At 44.3% G+C, this 17,421-nt stretch overlaps 1 protein-coding gene across 3 annotated transcripts in view; it reads right to left on the bottom strand.

Moving 5' to 3' along the window:
* The window catches only part of COL4A1 (collagen type IV alpha 1 chain), a 152,606-nt gene that overhangs the window by 29,025 nt on the left and 106,160 nt on the right, over positions 1-17,421 (bottom strand). Inside the window, exons 22-31 of one of the 3 annotated variants that reach the window (XM_037038352.1) lie at positions 16,399-16,494; positions 13,243-13,326; positions 12,596-12,666; positions 7,921-8,112; positions 7,149-7,317; positions 4,644-4,736; positions 4,451-4,555; positions 2,484-2,581; positions 576-653; positions 202-274 (exon numbers count right to left, since the gene is read on the bottom strand). In XM_037038352.1, coding sequence (XP_036894247.1) covers positions 202-274; positions 576-653; positions 2,484-2,581; positions 4,451-4,555; positions 4,644-4,736; positions 7,149-7,317; positions 7,921-8,112; positions 12,596-12,666; positions 13,243-13,326; positions 16,399-16,494 — 1,059 coding nt within the window. Of the gene's footprint in view, positions 1-201; positions 288-502; positions 654-2,483; positions 2,582-4,450; positions 4,556-4,643; positions 4,737-7,148; positions 7,318-7,920; positions 8,113-12,595; positions 12,667-13,242; positions 13,327-16,398; positions 16,495-17,421 lie in introns of all 3 variants that reach the window. The other 2 variants (XM_037038351.1, XM_037038353.1) reach the window with 2 other exon arrangements.

Here is a 17,421-nt window from a genome sequence, read left to right as displayed (position 1 = left end):
CATGGGGGCCCCAGCTTGCCTCACAGCATATGCTACCTACTTACACAACACGCTGCAACAACGGAAAACCACATGCTCTAGGCCTTCCAGGATTTTCATCATTCACCAAATACTTAACTGAGAACCTACCAGGTACTCTGGGGACACAAAATAAATAGACCCTGTCTTTGCCACAGTCTAGATTTATCTGTGAGAAGTTACCTCTGATTCCCTGAAGGCCAGGGGGCCCGATTGCTCCATGCTCTCCAGGAACGCCTGGTCCCCCGATGCTTCCCTTCTCCCCAGGCNTGTGAATAAACTACATGGGGGCCCCAGCATGCCTCACAGCATATGCTACCTACTTACACAACACGCTGCAACAACGGAAAACCACATGCTCTAGGCCTTCCAGGATTTTCATCATTCACCAAATACTTAACTGAGAACCTAACAGGTACTCTGGGGACACAAAATAAATAGACCCTGTCTTTGCCACAGTCTAGATTTATCTGTGAGAAGTTACCTCTGATTCCCTGGAGGCCAGGGGGCCCGATTGCTCCATGCTCTCCAGGAACGCCTGGTCCCCCGATGCTTCCCTTCTCCCCAGGCGTGCCAGGAATGCCTGGAAGACCTGGCAATCCTTTGGGTCCCGGCAGACCAATTCCAGGCTCTCCCTGGAAGTCCCCAAAGCACAGAGAAGCAAGTTGATCAGCGAAGCCCATCATTTTATCAAGCCAAGAGAAGACGTTAAGTGCAGACTGTTAACTGATATTGCGATACATTTACTAACATCTGTCCAATCCTCTTCAGTGTGCAAAGCTCTCTCACGCCTACTTTTCCCTTTCAATCTCACTACAAGCTGAAAAGGTGGGCAATTTTTATTATTTTCATTTTACAAAGGAGGAGAGTCCAGGCTCCCCACAGCTGAATGACTTGTCCAAGGTCACAAAGGCAGGATGTCCACCCAGGTCTCCTGGACCCCAGACTCTGCTGCCATGTGTCTATGAAGAGCTGACTCTAAATAATGGACAAAGTGACAAATGTGATGGGTGGCCAGCTAGTTGATATTTTCTTACAAAGTGGAAAACTTCCAGAACTCAAACAGGACCCCATTTATGTAGTATTTGCTTCACTGAGGGCTTTCACATCCAATTAAACATTTAAAACTATTTCAGGAGTCAGAGGGCTTCGACAAATACAGATAACTAAAAATAAAGTATCTTGAGGGTCTGCAAGTGCTTTCAAAACAGCCCCAATATAGGCGCTGACATCCGCCCCGTGTGAAGCAGTGGGAAGACATTACATCGGTCACAGTGCCCCTCTGGTGTTCACTGTAGGTGACAACTTCCAGATGAGTACTCTTTGGACAGAAGGGGGCATTGGTGACTTCTCTACACATCCCAGCAGGATATTTGCAAAATAGCAGAAACTCAATGCAAGGGATTTCTAAGAAAGCACAATATTTTAAGTTATGAACCAATTCTTTAATTCCAAGTCCGTTTGGTGTTTACTAATGCACAAGTCTCACAGGTTTAAGGTGATCCACCCACCACCACTGCTGACTAATTTTACAAACCAAATCTAGGTTACAGGTGTTGTATAAAGACAGATTTCCGAAGGCTTCTATTATGTCTTAGCCACACGGAGCAGGGACACCATGAAGTTAGGTGTTTCCCAGGAAGGAGTTTCCCCAGGGTCACTGAGGCACAGCTGCCTCTGCTATACCTGCCAGACCCCCACAGCTTTACCCGCCCTCCCCAACAGAAAGGAAACAGGCCAACCTAGTTCTAGGCCAGCAAGGGATTGCCCTTGGCCCCCTCTCCCTTTTAGGACTGATGCCTTTTGGCAATTTCATTTTCTTCTTTATAATCAGAATAGGAAAGGCTCTGACCAACAGTCACCTACACACTTCCTGAGCAGAATTTCAACTATATCAGCAAGTGGTCAGAAGGAAGTTTGAGGGCAAGGAGAGTCCTGAAGTCACACAAGCCCAGGGACTTCCAACCAGGGCTGTTTTGCCCCCACTGATGACATTTGGTAGTGTCTGAAAATATTTTTGGTGGTAACAACTGGGGGTAGGTGTGGTGTGCTCCTTCAGTACCTGGGATTAGAGGTCACAGAGGAGCTTGCTAAAGACCCCAAGTGTTCAAGGCAGCCCCCACCACAAAGAATCACTGGACCAGGCAGTCAATAGCGCAGAGGCTGAGAAACCCTATGCTAGCCCCTCCTGGGGCCCTATAACATCCTATAGGACAGTGGCTTTTAAACAGCTTTCTTCTGCCACTCACAATAAGACAGATACTGTACTTTGAGATATAGACACAAGCAAGAACATATTCATAAAGCTGAAACAAATGATTCTTCCCCAAACATTTCCTACCATGTGCTATGTATTTTAGTATTTTCTATCCTATTTCATTAAAAAACAGAACATGCTGATCCCACATATCCTGTGAGATTACTAACCCACATTTTATGCGTCCAATTAAACACTAAGCACCCACCTTCTGGCCGGGCAAACCTGGGTTGCCAGGTAAGCCATTAGATCCCGGGCGACCTGGATTCCCAGGAAGTCCCACATCTCCAGGTATGCCATCAACACCTATTACAAAGAAACAAAATAATAACATAATAACGCTATTTCCCACTTTCTTCACCTCTTTCACACTTGCTCAAAAGTGACTGAATTGATTTGAGATGGCCAACAACAAGGAGACCCTATTGAGCTGGTTCTAGGAGGAAGATGAGACCACCCTGGTCACGGGGGCATCACCAGTGCCACCTGGAGCAGCTCCTGGGCCATGGATTACTCTCAGGGCCTACAGCCTCCTCCTTTCCGTCTCTCACACCAATCCCCACCCTGTCATCTTCTACTCACTTTTGAAATTCTCTTTCCTGTTCTACTTCCCACCAAAAACCAAACTCCCAGGCACTGGTAAACTAAGAATGGCTCTTTAGACTCACTCTTACTACTCCAAGTAAGTGTGGCCATGGGTCAGGAACATCACTGCCACCCTGCTATAAATCCAGCCCAGATCTACAGAAACTGACCCCACTTTCACAAAACCCCTCACGACTCATGGATGCACTGAAGTTTAAGAAGTGCAGCCTTAGACTGTTGGTTCTCAAGCAAAGCTGCACCACACTGGAGGCACGTGGTGACTTTTACACACTGGGTCCCGACCTGAAGGTTCTGACAGGCTTTCCTATAGCTGTGAAGTGAAATCTAAGAGACTCTGGTTTACACCCTCCCCGTGGGATGTGAAGGTCCATGACATGCAGTTATTTATAAGTTTGCAGAAGCACAAACCTGAATCAGACCTGCTGCAGGGCTGCTGTGCCGAGAGACCCTGACAGAGAGTGGACCTAACCATCCACCAGCATCTGCATCTCTGACCAGCTTCATGAGATGTGGGCAAAGGGCCTCTCATTAATGAGACATTTATCGGCTAAACGCTACCTGTCACGATGGCAATGGTATGGCTCTCCTATGGAATACAGTGGGGATCATGAACATGTAGAAGGCCTACGCACTGTCCCACAGGAACCTGAAGAGTCACCAGGGGCCTTCTGCTCTGACAGAAGTGGCCATGTGCATGGGCAGGTAGTACATGGCTCCTGGAGGAAACATGTACTGGAGGCTGCTGTCTCCTGTGCTCCAAGCATGAAGGCCTACAACCTTGACAGTGGATGTGACGCATGCCTCTAGATAAGAAGCCAGGAGAGAGGAGAAGTCTCTAAACTGAACAAGTGGCCAATAAAATTGGGGACAAGATGCCTCCCAAATGAGAGACACCCTATTACCACTCAGAGTGAGTTCGCAGTCCTAAACGTTTGTAATGGCAAGTCTGTATATCAGGGTCTACCTGAAGGACTAGTCGAGTAAGAAAGGAACACAAATGGGTGAAACTGTCCTCTTTACCTCCTTACAATTTTTAGAAAGAAGTACTGGTTCTAAAATGTCAGTGCCTTGTGGAAATGCTGAGCCCATAGTATAGAGGCCTTGCCCCCCAAGAATGAAGCCCTCTCATCATTCTTGTACACCCTTGTCCTTGACCTTCCCTCTGACTTCCAAACCTAGTCTGGTGTAGACCCCGGCTGGCTGTGTATTTCTTTCACCGATGACAGGGATCTCCCTCAGGGTGGGTTTAAACAGATGTAACATCTGCCAGCTTCCAGTTCCCTAATGCTCCAACTCTTTGCCAACCGAACCACTCTGCTGGCAGGCACCATTTCACCTGCAGCCTTGGTGACTGAAATCACCATCCTCTACACCATGCAGCTCACTGGCAAACCTTCCCTTAATTCCACGGTCACTAACTTGCATAGTATGTTCAGGTTTATTGCCTCTTGTTCTCATAAAATTCAAGTAAAGATCAATGGAGAGACCACAGCCTTTGCTGCTGATCAGCCAGGAGATGAAGACCACCGGGGGGGCCCACTCATCAGTGGGCTCATCCTGCCAGTTTACCTTTGGGGCCTGGAGGTCCTGGGAATCCAATCCCCGGCTGGCCGACAGCACCCCTCTCTCCTGGGAGGCCAGGCCTTCCCGGGGTTCCAGGGAAACCTCGATCACCTATTGTGGGCAAGACCAATGGTCAGTGTGAGAAAAACCTGAGAATGTTCCAATTCTATCTCCGGGTGAAGGAGAACTCTAAACATACCTTGGGGTCCTTGGAAACCTGGGGAACCTGGAAGTCCGTCTGCTCCAGGAGGACCAGGTAAAGGCATGACTCTTCCTGCTTCACCTCTGAGACCTGGGGAAAAAAAGATCAAGGACATATGTGGGGCACAGCCTCACATCCTCTGAGCATACTTTGTGTACCCGGATAAACACCTCTGTCTCCTCCCTCTACTTTTCTAGACTCCTCCACAGTGTTTCCCGTCACCATAAAAATTATGTCCACTGTGATCTAGATTGGTTTGATGGAAGAATTCCTTAATATTCCAAAATAAGACTCATGAAAAGCTGAAAAATCTACCATGACAAGGTGAGGTGGCCCTGGGTAATCTCTTAATTAGTCTTATCTCAAAAAGTCAAAACATTTTTTACTATTGTCTCTCAATTTCTCAGCCAGTAGTAATTCTGAGTTGCTCTGAGACCAACCCACATTATGTTCATCTGGAGCCAAATTGTCTTCACAACAAGCTAACCGGGCAATTGTGCATTAGTGGTAACCGTGCAGCTGGACAGTCACGTGCTGTCTCGATCAGCACAAGCTAGGAGGTGCCAGCTCAGCCCCTGGGACCTTCGTGCCTAGGAGATCCACTGGGTGGCAGGACTTAGCTGTTAAGAAAGGACCAAAGGGCTCATCTCCAGGAATGTGCGAATTGACTCTTCACAAACCATGTAAGAATTCAAGATAATGTAGGGTCTTCCAATAACAGCCAACATGTTCTTCAGCTACAGATGGTGGGAAATGCCTATCAACTAATCTCACTATGTATTTGCTATCAGTTCTACCCCTGAGAATGAGGCTTTTATGATCACCAGAGTAAACAGAGTTCTGGCAGATCAAAGAAGGCTGGGTTTCTAATCCAAAAGCCAACTGGGTCTGGGTGGAAGGAAACGCTACAGAATGTGGACAAAGTTCAACAGCACTGTCAACGCCTCCTTCGGGAATCTTCTTCCCTTCCCCATCCTGCCAGGATGCATCTGTATGTGCCCCAGCTGGTCTTTCTGATGGTAGTTTCTGGCCAAGAAGAAGGTCTGACTCCTTTGTATAGCTCTGCAAGCTTTCAGATCCCACAAGCACAAAGAACACTTAGTATGCTGATTGTGGAATCAGGAGTTGAAGAGATGTGATCAGAGGTCTCTCTTCCAAGACTGGGGTCTTTCTGAGTCAAACCCAGTATTTCCCTGCTCCCAAAGGAGTCAAAAAATAGACATTTCTTGCTAAACATAGAATAATTATCAGTAGAGTCATAACTTGGTACTAAATAGTCAAAATCCTCACAAACAATGAGAGTTATTATATTTTATATATTAGAATGCTAAACTTAGACTTCCATCAAAGACTGGCTAATATTTCCTGGCTTCAGAGTGCTTATGAACTTTACACTATGTCTTAATAAGGAAATAATAGTTCCCAATGGGCATAGAAATTGATAAAACTTGGCCTAGATACACAACTGGTGACAGAATTAGCAAATCTGTGAGCAAGAAGGCCCTAATGTAATTGCTCCTATAGTGTTTTGGTTGGATATTTGATTATCCAGCTACTTAGTTAATATGTTTTTCAACATATACTAGTGACACAGTTTTAATTACCCAAACTCCTTTCGTTCATTCTTTACAGCTTTTAAAACATGTCTTAGGAAGGCACACTTCCTTTTCTCCTCAATACCCAAGCCATTCCTGGCCTCTACTCCTCTCACTGTAGGATTTTCTAGATAAAGATATGAGTGCTCCATTTATACCCCAAATCTCCTATTCAACTAATGACTTATTGGGAGCCTAGTGTGTGCCAGGCCTCAGGCTTCCCCTGGTGTATGTTTGTCGCTGGTAATAAGGCTGTAATAGCAAATGCCTGTGGGACACCCTCACACAACCCTTTCCCCACATTCTCTGCCAAAGCCTGGACAGTGGGCTCAGGAGGGCAGGGCCAAGTGTGTCTTGCTTATCACTCTCTGATCACCACTTAGCATTGTGCTGGGCACATACCATCACAGGGAAAAAAAAGAAACAGTCAGCAAATGACTGAAACCAACATACAATTAAGTATCATTTACCAATAGTGAAGTTGACACTACAGTGGAGTTAGTCAACAGGCAGGGGCCTATCAAGGGAAATGTGGAGAGTACACTGCATGGGATATCCAGAAGCCAAAATGAACAATGCATGAGGAAAACACAGAAAATAGATGAGAAAATAATGGGCTTATGACGGAATCACTTCCATAGAAAAGGATGAGTTTAGCCAGTATATGCTATAGATTTATTATTTAAATGCTATAGATTTATTATTTAAAAAATCATCTATCTATTTAAATTCTTCTCAGCCAGATCCCACATATTACCTGGCCCATTTTATATACAAACGAGGATACAAAAAGGCCAAATAAGGGCTTTCCCATGGCACCCCTAGGAGAACTGAAACCAAACCCTCGTCCCCGCATCTCACAACCCTTATGCATCTTTGTGCTCCACCTGAGGTCCTCAGGCCTCACCTGGCTGGCCTGGGGGTCCAGGATTTCCGGGAAGGCCTGCTTGTCCTTTGTCACCAACAGGGCCTATTGGTCCATACCCTGGAGGCCCAGGAGGGCCGATGTCACCACGACTGCCGGGAAATCCAACCCCTCCTGGGGGGCCACGGTCTCCTTTTAATCCTATTAAACCCTGATGTGAAAAGAGGAAAAGAAACGCTATCAGCAGACATACCAATAATCCTGTCCACGTCACGTGTTTCCACACTCTGGAGTAAATAAGTACCAGGGTTTAACAGGTTTACGCTATTTATTTACTATAACCCTCCTACAAAGGTCAGCTTGGAGTTACTAAATGAAATCAGCAGTTTCGTCTCTAAGCTGAGCAATCATCCTCCCTCCCTTATCCTACATAAGAAGACACTTCCAAAAGTGAGTTATTTATTTCTGGTATCTTCTTTTAAAGGATGATTTGACCCCCAATACCCTGAAATCCCATCACCCTTCTGACATAAGGAAGTCTCTTCAGGTCCCCCCGATGCATCAGAAGACAATGATCCATGATCATCTAACGGCCAAATCAGCACGTTTAGCACCATCAGCATAAACTTGAGCGGTGAGTTTGTTCACCCCGAAACTCATAAACATGAATTTGCTCATGAACCATGAAACAAGTTCATTTACAATAACTACCATTTAAGTGAAAAACAACAATTCCCATTTCAGAGGCAATTATTCATTAATTTTCTACATGCCTGTTTTGAAGTGCATGTTCAAAGTCTGAAAATACACATACCGGAGAGCCTTTGGGGCCGGGCAGACCTGGATGGCCATCTCTTCCAGGAGTCCCTGCTCTGCCTGGCATACCAGGTTGTCCTGGAAAACCAGGGTCTCCTTTGTCGCCTTTGAGTTGAGCGTCAAAGTAAATCTCGCCAGGCTCTCCCTTGGCTCCTGGCTGGCCCACCAGCCCTGGTGAACCTTGAGGGCCCTACAAGGACAAAACTTCATGACACCACTGAAGATGTTCATCTGTAGAGAAAACCAGCATGACTGATCACACAGTCAGCGACGAGGTTGATAACACACAACCTTGAAAAATGAGAATGTATTTAGCTCTCCTCATTCATTTTCTAGGAGCCATGTGATAAGGCCTGGTCTGACCTTACTTTTTGTAAAAACACGTTAAAAACATTGTTTTTTTAGTTATTCTAAACAGAGATTGGACTCGAACGGGGGGAACAATGGCATGGCACTGGGTCCCTAGCTTGTAGAATGATTCTACATAACTCTGACATCACTAAATGATTCTTACATAACTCTCTGGTCCCTTACAACTGTTAAACATCCACAAGAACATTTCAGCAACTGTTGGAAGGCACTGAATGTATATAACTTCCTGGGCCCAGAAACCAGGCAAATGGCTCCAAGGCGCAGATGGTGACGTCAGTGAGGGCTAGGAAGAGCCTTGTTCGCTCTAAGTTTAGTCGTGATTGAAATTGTACAGGCTTCCTTTCGTGCTTACACTCCAAATTCCGGAAGAGATAAGGATTTCCAGGGCAGCAGAGAGACAGGAAACTCAGGGAGGTGAGCACTGGGCCAACTCTAAAATTACTGTGAGCAGTCGGCAGAACAGAATTGACTTTCTCAAGATACAAATACTAGAACATTCTTCAGTGCCTGGGAAGTTAAATCCTCAAGGAATGCCCACACCCATAGATGGTTGCGCCTTCAGCCACTCTGAGAATTGGGGTTCACAAGGAAAATGGCCAAGGCTTCAAATAACTGTCTCCCTTACTTGTTCTCTGAGGCCTGACAAAGAAATCTCTTCAGCCTCCCTGCTGACTTGGCAGAATTTACACTCTTGCATAACTTATTTAATTTGAAATCTTTTTTGTAAACTCCCTCTCCAACAGTTCTTGGATATATGGGAATCACACACATACACACACCTTACTGTGGGTGTGTAATACGTACTTCTCAAAGGAAGGAGCTGGAAGACAAAAGATACACCAAAATGCATACAATCCTTAGATTTAAGAATCGGCTATTACTTATTATGTGCCTACTACATGTCCTAATCATTCATATATCATTTCTTGATTCTTATTCTAACTCTGAAGGGAAAATATTAAAAGCACCATTTAGAGATAAGGGAGCAAATACTTTAAGACGTTCAGTAATATCCAAGATTACATAGTCAGAAACTGTTCATTTCTGGTTGCAAAGCCTGTACTTTAGCCCCACAACACATGAGCACTGAAGAATTAGCTGTAATCTCATAAAGCTGCCTAATACACAAATATTGAGGGGAGGCTTGCAGAGGTCCCGAGGCCCACTCAAGCCAAACAAGCAGTCAGTTTGGGGACTCACCTAAACGGGGCTGACTTATTTTCCTGCCCATATTGCTGCCTAAGGGCTGAAACTGCCAGCTAAGGAATGGAAGCTCTCTCTACACAAACACGGCACACGTACACTGTCTCAGATGCACAACCAGCACCATCTAGCACCCATCCAGGAGCCTGGAGAGTCAGCAACATGTCTGCACTGCCCAGTACTCTTTAAAAATTTACATTAAATAACACTAAAACTTCAGCTACTTAGTCACGCTAGCCACACTTCATTGACTCAGTAGCCTCTCAGTGACCAGTGGTTACCAAGTTGGACAGTCCAGACAGAGAACACTTGGATCATGGCAGAAAGTTGTCCTGGACAGATGCAGCTGGCCCCTCACAACAGAGGACTTCACTTAGATCCACTGGGGAAAGGTAGGAAACGCCCAGCCTATTTGCTCTTGTCCCAAGAATGGCAACATGTTATCTCTACCAGCCACCTGCCAGAAAGTGTAGCAAAAGGAAAAGCAAAATTCACTATTTAATTGAAAGGTATTGTGGTATTCTGTAGCTTTTTCCTTTGGGTTAATATTAGCTCTGATGCATCTTTAAATCTCGGCTAAAATTAGACTCCTCAGTGAAGCCTTTCCTGATAGGTACTGGCTGCTCTCTCCCATATTTCCATGGTGCAGCATCTAATTCTCATTATAAAAATGGCTTTGTTTATCAGGAACTTCTGCTTGCACATCTGACTTTGTACTAGCCTTTCAGGGCTTTGAGGACAGGACCAAGGCTTTCTACCTTTGTGTCCTTAATGTCTGCAACTAGGAAGATACTGGGGGAAGCCTATGTTGAACTGGCAATATTCACCAACAAAAAATAAATACCAATGCAAGAAATTATTACCAATGTATATTTATCTCAACCAGGAGGCATCATTATGTTATTTTATGGTGATTATTCACAGACTGGAAATACAAAGTTTTCTAATACTGTGAGCATAGGGTGAGAAAATATAGTTTTTAATTTTAATAACAATGACCTTGTCGGGTGTCACTCAAAGGAGAAATCTAGATTTATTTTTTGAAAAGGGGCACTTATGACCTTATGATATCTCATGGAGTTACTCTGCCACAGAACTTCTTAATCCTAAACAATTCAAAGGTCTTTTGATCCACGTCCCCGAAGATAAATACGGAGGAATCAAACACTGCCTTGAAAATTTAGCACCGACTACACAAATCAGAGGTGATCCAACAAGTATGTGGCCTTTTAGAAGCCTCTTTAGAATCAGAGGCTTCTAAAAGGGCTGCCACTGTGGGAAAAGCTGGGAGGAGCTCATTTCAATTATCTCCTCTCAACAACCGCAGAACCTGCCCAGGCACCTTGGGCTTCAACGTCCGGCAGGAACCAGACTCTTGTGATCTGTCCTTCTTTCCAAAAATCACACACTCAGCTTTCAAAGGAACATGCCACAGAACTGCTACCTCAATCAAATGAAAAATCAGAGCACTTCGCTTTTTCATTTTAAACTACTTTCCACTATGCACCACCACAGGTTCCTGGATACCTCTTTACCCTCCAGCGAAATTCGAAATAAGAGAACCACACTTCTGAGCTAGTCAAACCACGTAGCTATGATAGAGCTTCAAATAAACGGAAAATTACTATCTTCTGAATTAAGTTATTCACCTATAAAACAATTTTAGACATTTTTCCATCTAGAGAAAGCAGCTCTTGATGGAAATGAAAATTTTTGTCGTATGTTTTTCTTTACTGTCTTCTTGATTGTGACTTCTATTCCACCATCATTCTCTCTCATCTCCTTCCTCTTTGACCGTTTTTATTAGATTTGAAGCTGGGGAAATGGGTGCCTGCACTGGGTTTCAGGCACAGCGGCAGCAGGAAGAGTTCCAGAAAGGCCACGTAGATAAAGGCTCTGTCCAGAGGTTAAAAGCATCCTTTCTTGCCTCCTTCAAAGCTCTTGTCTTTGATCATGGCCACATTCAGGGCTTCCCAGCTATGTGAACTTCTAATCCATTTAGAAATATTTTAAACAATTGCAACTTCTCACTTATCTCCCCAGGCCCAGGGAAGTTCTGGAAAGAGGGATTTCAGGATGTAACTTCAAAAGGAGAAAATCAGTGCTGAGTTCCAGCTGTTTCATTCCCATTTCAGCTTGTTTTTGCCCTGACCCACCTTTATAGATGCATCCAGTAATACTTTTAAAACACATAAATGTTAAAGAGCTACAACAAAAAAGAATAATGCTGAAGATCTGAGGTTCCATTTATGACAGAAGAAGAAAAGGACAGAGGGATAAAAAGTAATTGTAGAACCCAGCTAATGCTTACAGAACTTTCAAGAACCAAGAAAATAGGACAACAATGTCCTAAAATCTAAAAGCTTGAGACATTGAGCTAATTATTTGGAATAAAATAATGTCCTTCAATATTTAAGGTTATTACTATTCTTTTCAGTGGTTTCTTTCAAAATGAAGTAGGAAAGTTAGCTTCTTAGCTGGCATTTTGATTAACTGAAGGGTTTCATGTCCCTGAGATGGAGGTATTTCATTTACAGATATGAAAAAGCATCTGTACAATAAAGGTTGGTGATAGGTAGGCAGAGAAGAAATAAAATATTTCAAATTCCTAAAAAGAAACAGGTCAGTATTCCCCCTTCTCTTCCTGGGAACAGCTGGTGCTAAACTGATCCATGAACACAAGCCTTTAGATCACCTGGTATAACAAGCAATGACCGTGCAGAAGGACAAGTCAACTCAACAGCGTAGCTGCTAAGAAGTGACTCTTGGTGACACCACTTGTTCCAAGACATCCCAGAGACCCAGTGGGGAGGTGACACACCAGCATTTGGCTGCTCCTGAACACAAGTTAAGTGGCAACTGAATTCTGACCAGGTGAGAAGACAGGCAGTTAAGATGCAGGTTCTGGATTCCTGCTCATTCTGAGGTGAACGAGTGAGGGGGACACTGGGGGTCATGCTAGACTGCTGGGCAAAGAGATACTTTTACCAGCTCCCAAATAAGATGGAAGCTGTATTGCAAATGCAAAACCATACACCTTAGTAAGTTTGCTTGGTGGCAGCCTCTAATAAGGAATGAACTCAGATAGGTTTACTTACGGGCAATCCTTCTAGACCGTCCCTGCCAGGTAACCCTTTTTCACCCTTGGCCCCTGGCTGTCCTGGGAAACCTTTCAGAAGAGACAGAGAAAAAAAGTATAGCATGTTATTGATGAGACACTTCCTAATAATTCAAAAGCTTTTTAATTTTTTCAAGGCTCAAAAGTACAAAAATAAAGGTTCAAAGCACAAAATGAACGATGTTTGAAGAACCTCAAGAAAGTAATCATGAAAATATCCCAGATGGGCTCAGAAAGGACCAAGTGACCCCAAATGCATGCAAATCACACTGAGGTGGGATGGTTACGCATCCCCCACACCTCCCCAGACCACTTCAAGTAAAAACACCCAGTTAACTTTGAGATAATGAAATTTGCAGAGGTGAGTGAACCATGCGTTGCTGTCCTTTTTAAGGATATCTATTTTTAGGACATTTTAATGACACTGAATACTGAATTTATAGGCCATCGTGATAACTTTAAACCAAGTGGACAAATCCTGAAAGTATGGCATAACATTCTCATTATTATGCTTTAGTTTTGAATGCAGAAAATTAGGTCTCTCAAAGAATAAGATACTTTCATAGTGAAGGTCCAAACCTGTTGAAGCAAATTCAGACATGGTCCCTTTCACAGTTAGGGTCTTACCTGTTTCTCCTGGGGGTCCCTGGGGCCCAGGAGGTCCACGAAGTCCTTCTGTGTCACAGAGGAGGCAACTGTCTCCTTTTTGACCTAAAAAAGGGAAACACAGGTATTTACATAACACATGAACAGAAGTCTCTGCAGTATAGTGACAGACCAGAAAAGGGCAAAGGAGATGTCATTTTCATAGTGATGAATTCAAATATGTATTCTTTTATTTTATTTTATTTTTAAAGGAGGGGGAAGAGAAGGAGAAAGAGAGGGATAGAAACATTAATGTGAAAGAGAAACACTAATGTGAGAGCAAAACATCGATCAGATTCCTCCTGTGCTTGCTCCAACCAGGGACCGCGCCCGCAACCCAGGCATGTGCCCTGACCGGAATCACACTGGCAGTCTTCCGCTTTGCAGGATGATGCTCAAACCAACTGAGCCATAGCAGTGAGGGCCAAATGTGTGTTTTCTCAGTCACCTAACCGCTGCCCCAGACACCTCTAGCTGTTAATCTGCAGTGTGTCTCTGTCACAGGGCACACTTTCTGGGTCATCACTGATGCACTCTTAACGAGTTACGAAAATGTGATCCAGAACTCAATTTTGCCTATCAGCCTGAAAAGTTTTGATGGCTACAATTTTGTCTCACTCTAAAACTTCCCATCATTCTTTTTTTTGTTAGCAAACTCTACATGCTTATCATTCCTGGACTTAAACCCACGTAACAAGTTGAGAATAAGAAGCCACAAAAGCAAGAACTAGTACCTGACCTGACATTGAAATGGAAAAGTAGAGGGACTACAGCACAGAAAAATGGAAGGAAATGCCTTCTTTGGAAATTTTAATATCTTGTATCTTAACTTTCAAATTAAGCTAAAAGGCCTTAGGGTGTCTTAGATATATATCTGTGTCCTAAACCTTAAAATGTCTGGTATCAAGGCACAAATTGGGTTTAACGTAGAGCAGAATGCACTACGTTCTAACATGGAGAAGCCCATGCTTAAAAGTCATAGAGGCTGGTCTGCATCACCATTGTGCTCTGACCCTGACCCCAACGGACGCTCCCAGCCCCAGGCACTGCTGTCTCACACTCTTCTCCAGCAGGCCAGTTGTCAGGAGCAGAGAAAGGACCAATGCAGGCAGCCTCACGTCCCTGAACTCTGGGCGAGGTACCCTGCTCCATTTTGTGTTCTTCACAGGGCAGAGCAGCAGCCCATCAGTGGGACAGACACAGGAGTGCGAGTCTGCTAACAGTCCAGCTAAGTTCTGAGTGCCCTGTAATTCTGTGCCTTTCTCCCTGTGGGTCCAGAAGTGGGCAGGGAGAGGTACTGACACCACAGTCTGGGCAGGCTGATGTTTCTCCAGCAGAAGTATGAAGACACAGGAAGAAAGAGACTTCTCTTAAGATTCGGGAGATGGATAAACAAAATCTCAGTACAAAAAAACCTTATGACCATTGGCTCCGTCATAAAATGTCACACTCCATCTCAGAAAGTACTAAATATCTGGTAACTAGAAAGATTCATTCATCGAAATGACACTTATTGGTGGCACCCTCTCCTTGCCCCGATGACTTCTAAGATTACTCCCATCAAAGGTTCTGTAACTCGTGTGGCTATCAGAATTCTAAGACTTAGCTGAAACCCTTCTCCATGAAGCATTTGTATGTTAGACTTTTGAACAGCAAAAATTCTTGGCAATCTGAAAACAGAAATGGTATACCGTTGGGTAGATTTGGGAGGCAGCCTCCTATTTGTTCCACCCTCTGGGTACTAAGACAAAAGACTAGACTATCCCCTGGTTTACTATAGTCTAAGATAGGACTGTTAGTGTTGCAGACCGCTCTGCCTGGTTTTAGGAATTGTATCTCTACCCCTTGTGGCTAAGGGCAAGGGACGACCTCTGGAATGCAAGCCACAGGAGACAAAGCTTGTCTCTGGTAGCAAACGCTGCCTCAGTTTCCTCTCCCTGCCCCCAAAGCTTGGTCGGAAGTCAATGACGGGTAAGACCCCCCTCACAGCAGGGGGGCAACCTAAGTCAGACTTGATCACTTGGGAGGCCATCATGGAGGGACTTGGGGGGGCTGCAACAAAGATGGAGCAATAGACTCTTGCCCCTTGGCTTTGGCAAAGCCCGAGTCCCCATGTTCTGTGGGAGAAGTGCCTCCTGGCTTTAATCCCCTTAAGCCTGGATACCCGATGGAGAAGGGTGCAGCTCCTTGCCTTGCTAGAGCGTGTCCTGGGGAAAAATCTGGCATCACAAAGACTTCCTGATAAACCTGTGAAATCTGCTCTGCTAAGAGTGCTTTCATTCATATGTTAAGGGTTCGAGCAGGAAACCCTAAAACTCTGTTCCTGACAGACTCTGACTCATACTTAGCCTTCTGATTTCTTTGAAATGTTATCTACTGTTTGATCCTTGTGCCCTGTATTCCTGTGTATTACAACCCAATAAAAGCCCCTGGAGGAGGGAGTTCAATGACTATTTCCCCTGAGAAATTGGCCATTGCTCACGGCCTTTTTCCTCTGGGAAAATGGCCACCTCTCCTCCCCAAGCAGATCACATCACGTCTTGGTCATGTTTACTTTCACCCGGGGCGCCTGGGGGGACTTCTGAGGGAAGTTGCCCCCACATGTTAGTGCAGTGACTGTCTACTGTTTCCAAGATTCTGAAGGGTTTGAGGTGTCCTGTGTTGACGTTGTAGCAGCCACTTGAAAAGAATAAAGATAAAATTAAGAGCCCTGGGTGGAGTCAGCTGATCTAATCTGCAGGTTTGCTCACACTGATTAGGGGTGGTGAGCATTCTATGCACTTGTGCTTTGGCTTGAATGAAAGATGTGCCTTCTTTGAAAAAGGAACTCTCAAACTTTGAACTGAAAAATCAAGGTAAGGCACAATCTGAAAATTTATCCTGCTAGCCATGGAGAGGGTAAAGGGCAGTAACTGATATCAGGGCTGTATTTTATTGCCTCCCAGGTGACAGCTGTCTCTCAAAATCCCAACAACAGGACAATACCAGCAGAGTTGTACAGAGACACACCCTAGAATGGACTTAGAGGGAAGTCCCAAATAAAGGGAGAATACACTCTGTCCACCCAAAGACAGTAAGTACATAGACATATATTACATGCCCAAGCACATCATCATTTAAAAAAATTTAATCTCTTACCTTTCTCTCCAACTTCGCCTGCCAATCCTGGATGCCCTGGAATTCCGGGAGGACCCCGATCACCTACGGGTCCAGGCTGGCATTCCACAATTCCATCTGAAATGGATTTTGAAAGTTATTGGATCATTTCCATCAAATGGAAGCGAGGCATTTCCACCCTCTCTAATTCAATCTCTGTTATAAAACCAAAGTGTTTTTAGGTCATTTGGTATTAGAAATCCGGTTTTAGTTTGCTTATAAACATGACCAGCACACACAGCATTCATCCCTCTACTCACCACCACAAGCCATCACTAAATAGCCATCTATTTCACAATTCTAAAACCTACTTCATTAGCCCTGTTCTGTACTTTATTTCATTCTTGTCTTGCAAAGCACATACACATCCTTATTTTACAGATCACGAAACTGAGGCTCAAAAAAAGTGGTTTCTCCATCGTCATATATCTGTGGATTCAAAACAAAGACTTGAACCAGTTTACTTCTTACTTTTTCTAAGCAAATTTATAGCAAAGTAATTATTACTGTAGAGATGCAGCTTGTCTATGGGGAAATGCCTCTAAGCAGTTGTTCCTAGTCAAATCTGAGCATCATTTCTGTGAAGCAGCAAGAAAATGAAGTGCAGTGAGGCTAACTCAATCTGTTGTGGGTTCAGAGGCACACTGTGTCTTTGAAGACAAATGACGGAGTAACTTAACCCACAGCTTAGGCCAGGATGCAGGGTTACTACATCCTGACTGTAGTGCAAACACTCCTGAGCTCGAGTTCCTGCCTCCTCCACCCTACTCCCCTCCATACCGACTTCTCATCAGAACAGAAAAAGGACCAAGAGAGAATCTCAGCAGTCACCCACTTTCTGTGGTGACTCTCCCAAACAAAAAGATCTAAAAAAAGGCCCAAATCTCCCTATTTTATGACTTTGTTTAAAGCTCAGAGGAAAAAGTTAGCTTCAAATATCTAAGAATGAAAGTCCAGAAAGAAAGCAATCTGGGGCTTTTATGATTTTTTAAAATTCTCATCCAA

The sequence above is a fragment of the Sturnira hondurensis genome, unplaced genomic scaffold (genome assembly GCF_014824575.4).
Source record: "Sturnira hondurensis isolate 20B ecotype Veracruz unplaced genomic scaffold, ASM1482457v3 Scaffold0024333, whole genome shotgun sequence".
Classification (NCBI taxonomy): Eukaryota; Metazoa; Chordata; class Mammalia; order Chiroptera; family Phyllostomidae; genus Sturnira; species Sturnira hondurensis.
The sequence above is the reverse complement of the archived record's forward strand: the minus strand, read 5'-3'. Positions and strand labels throughout refer to the sequence as shown.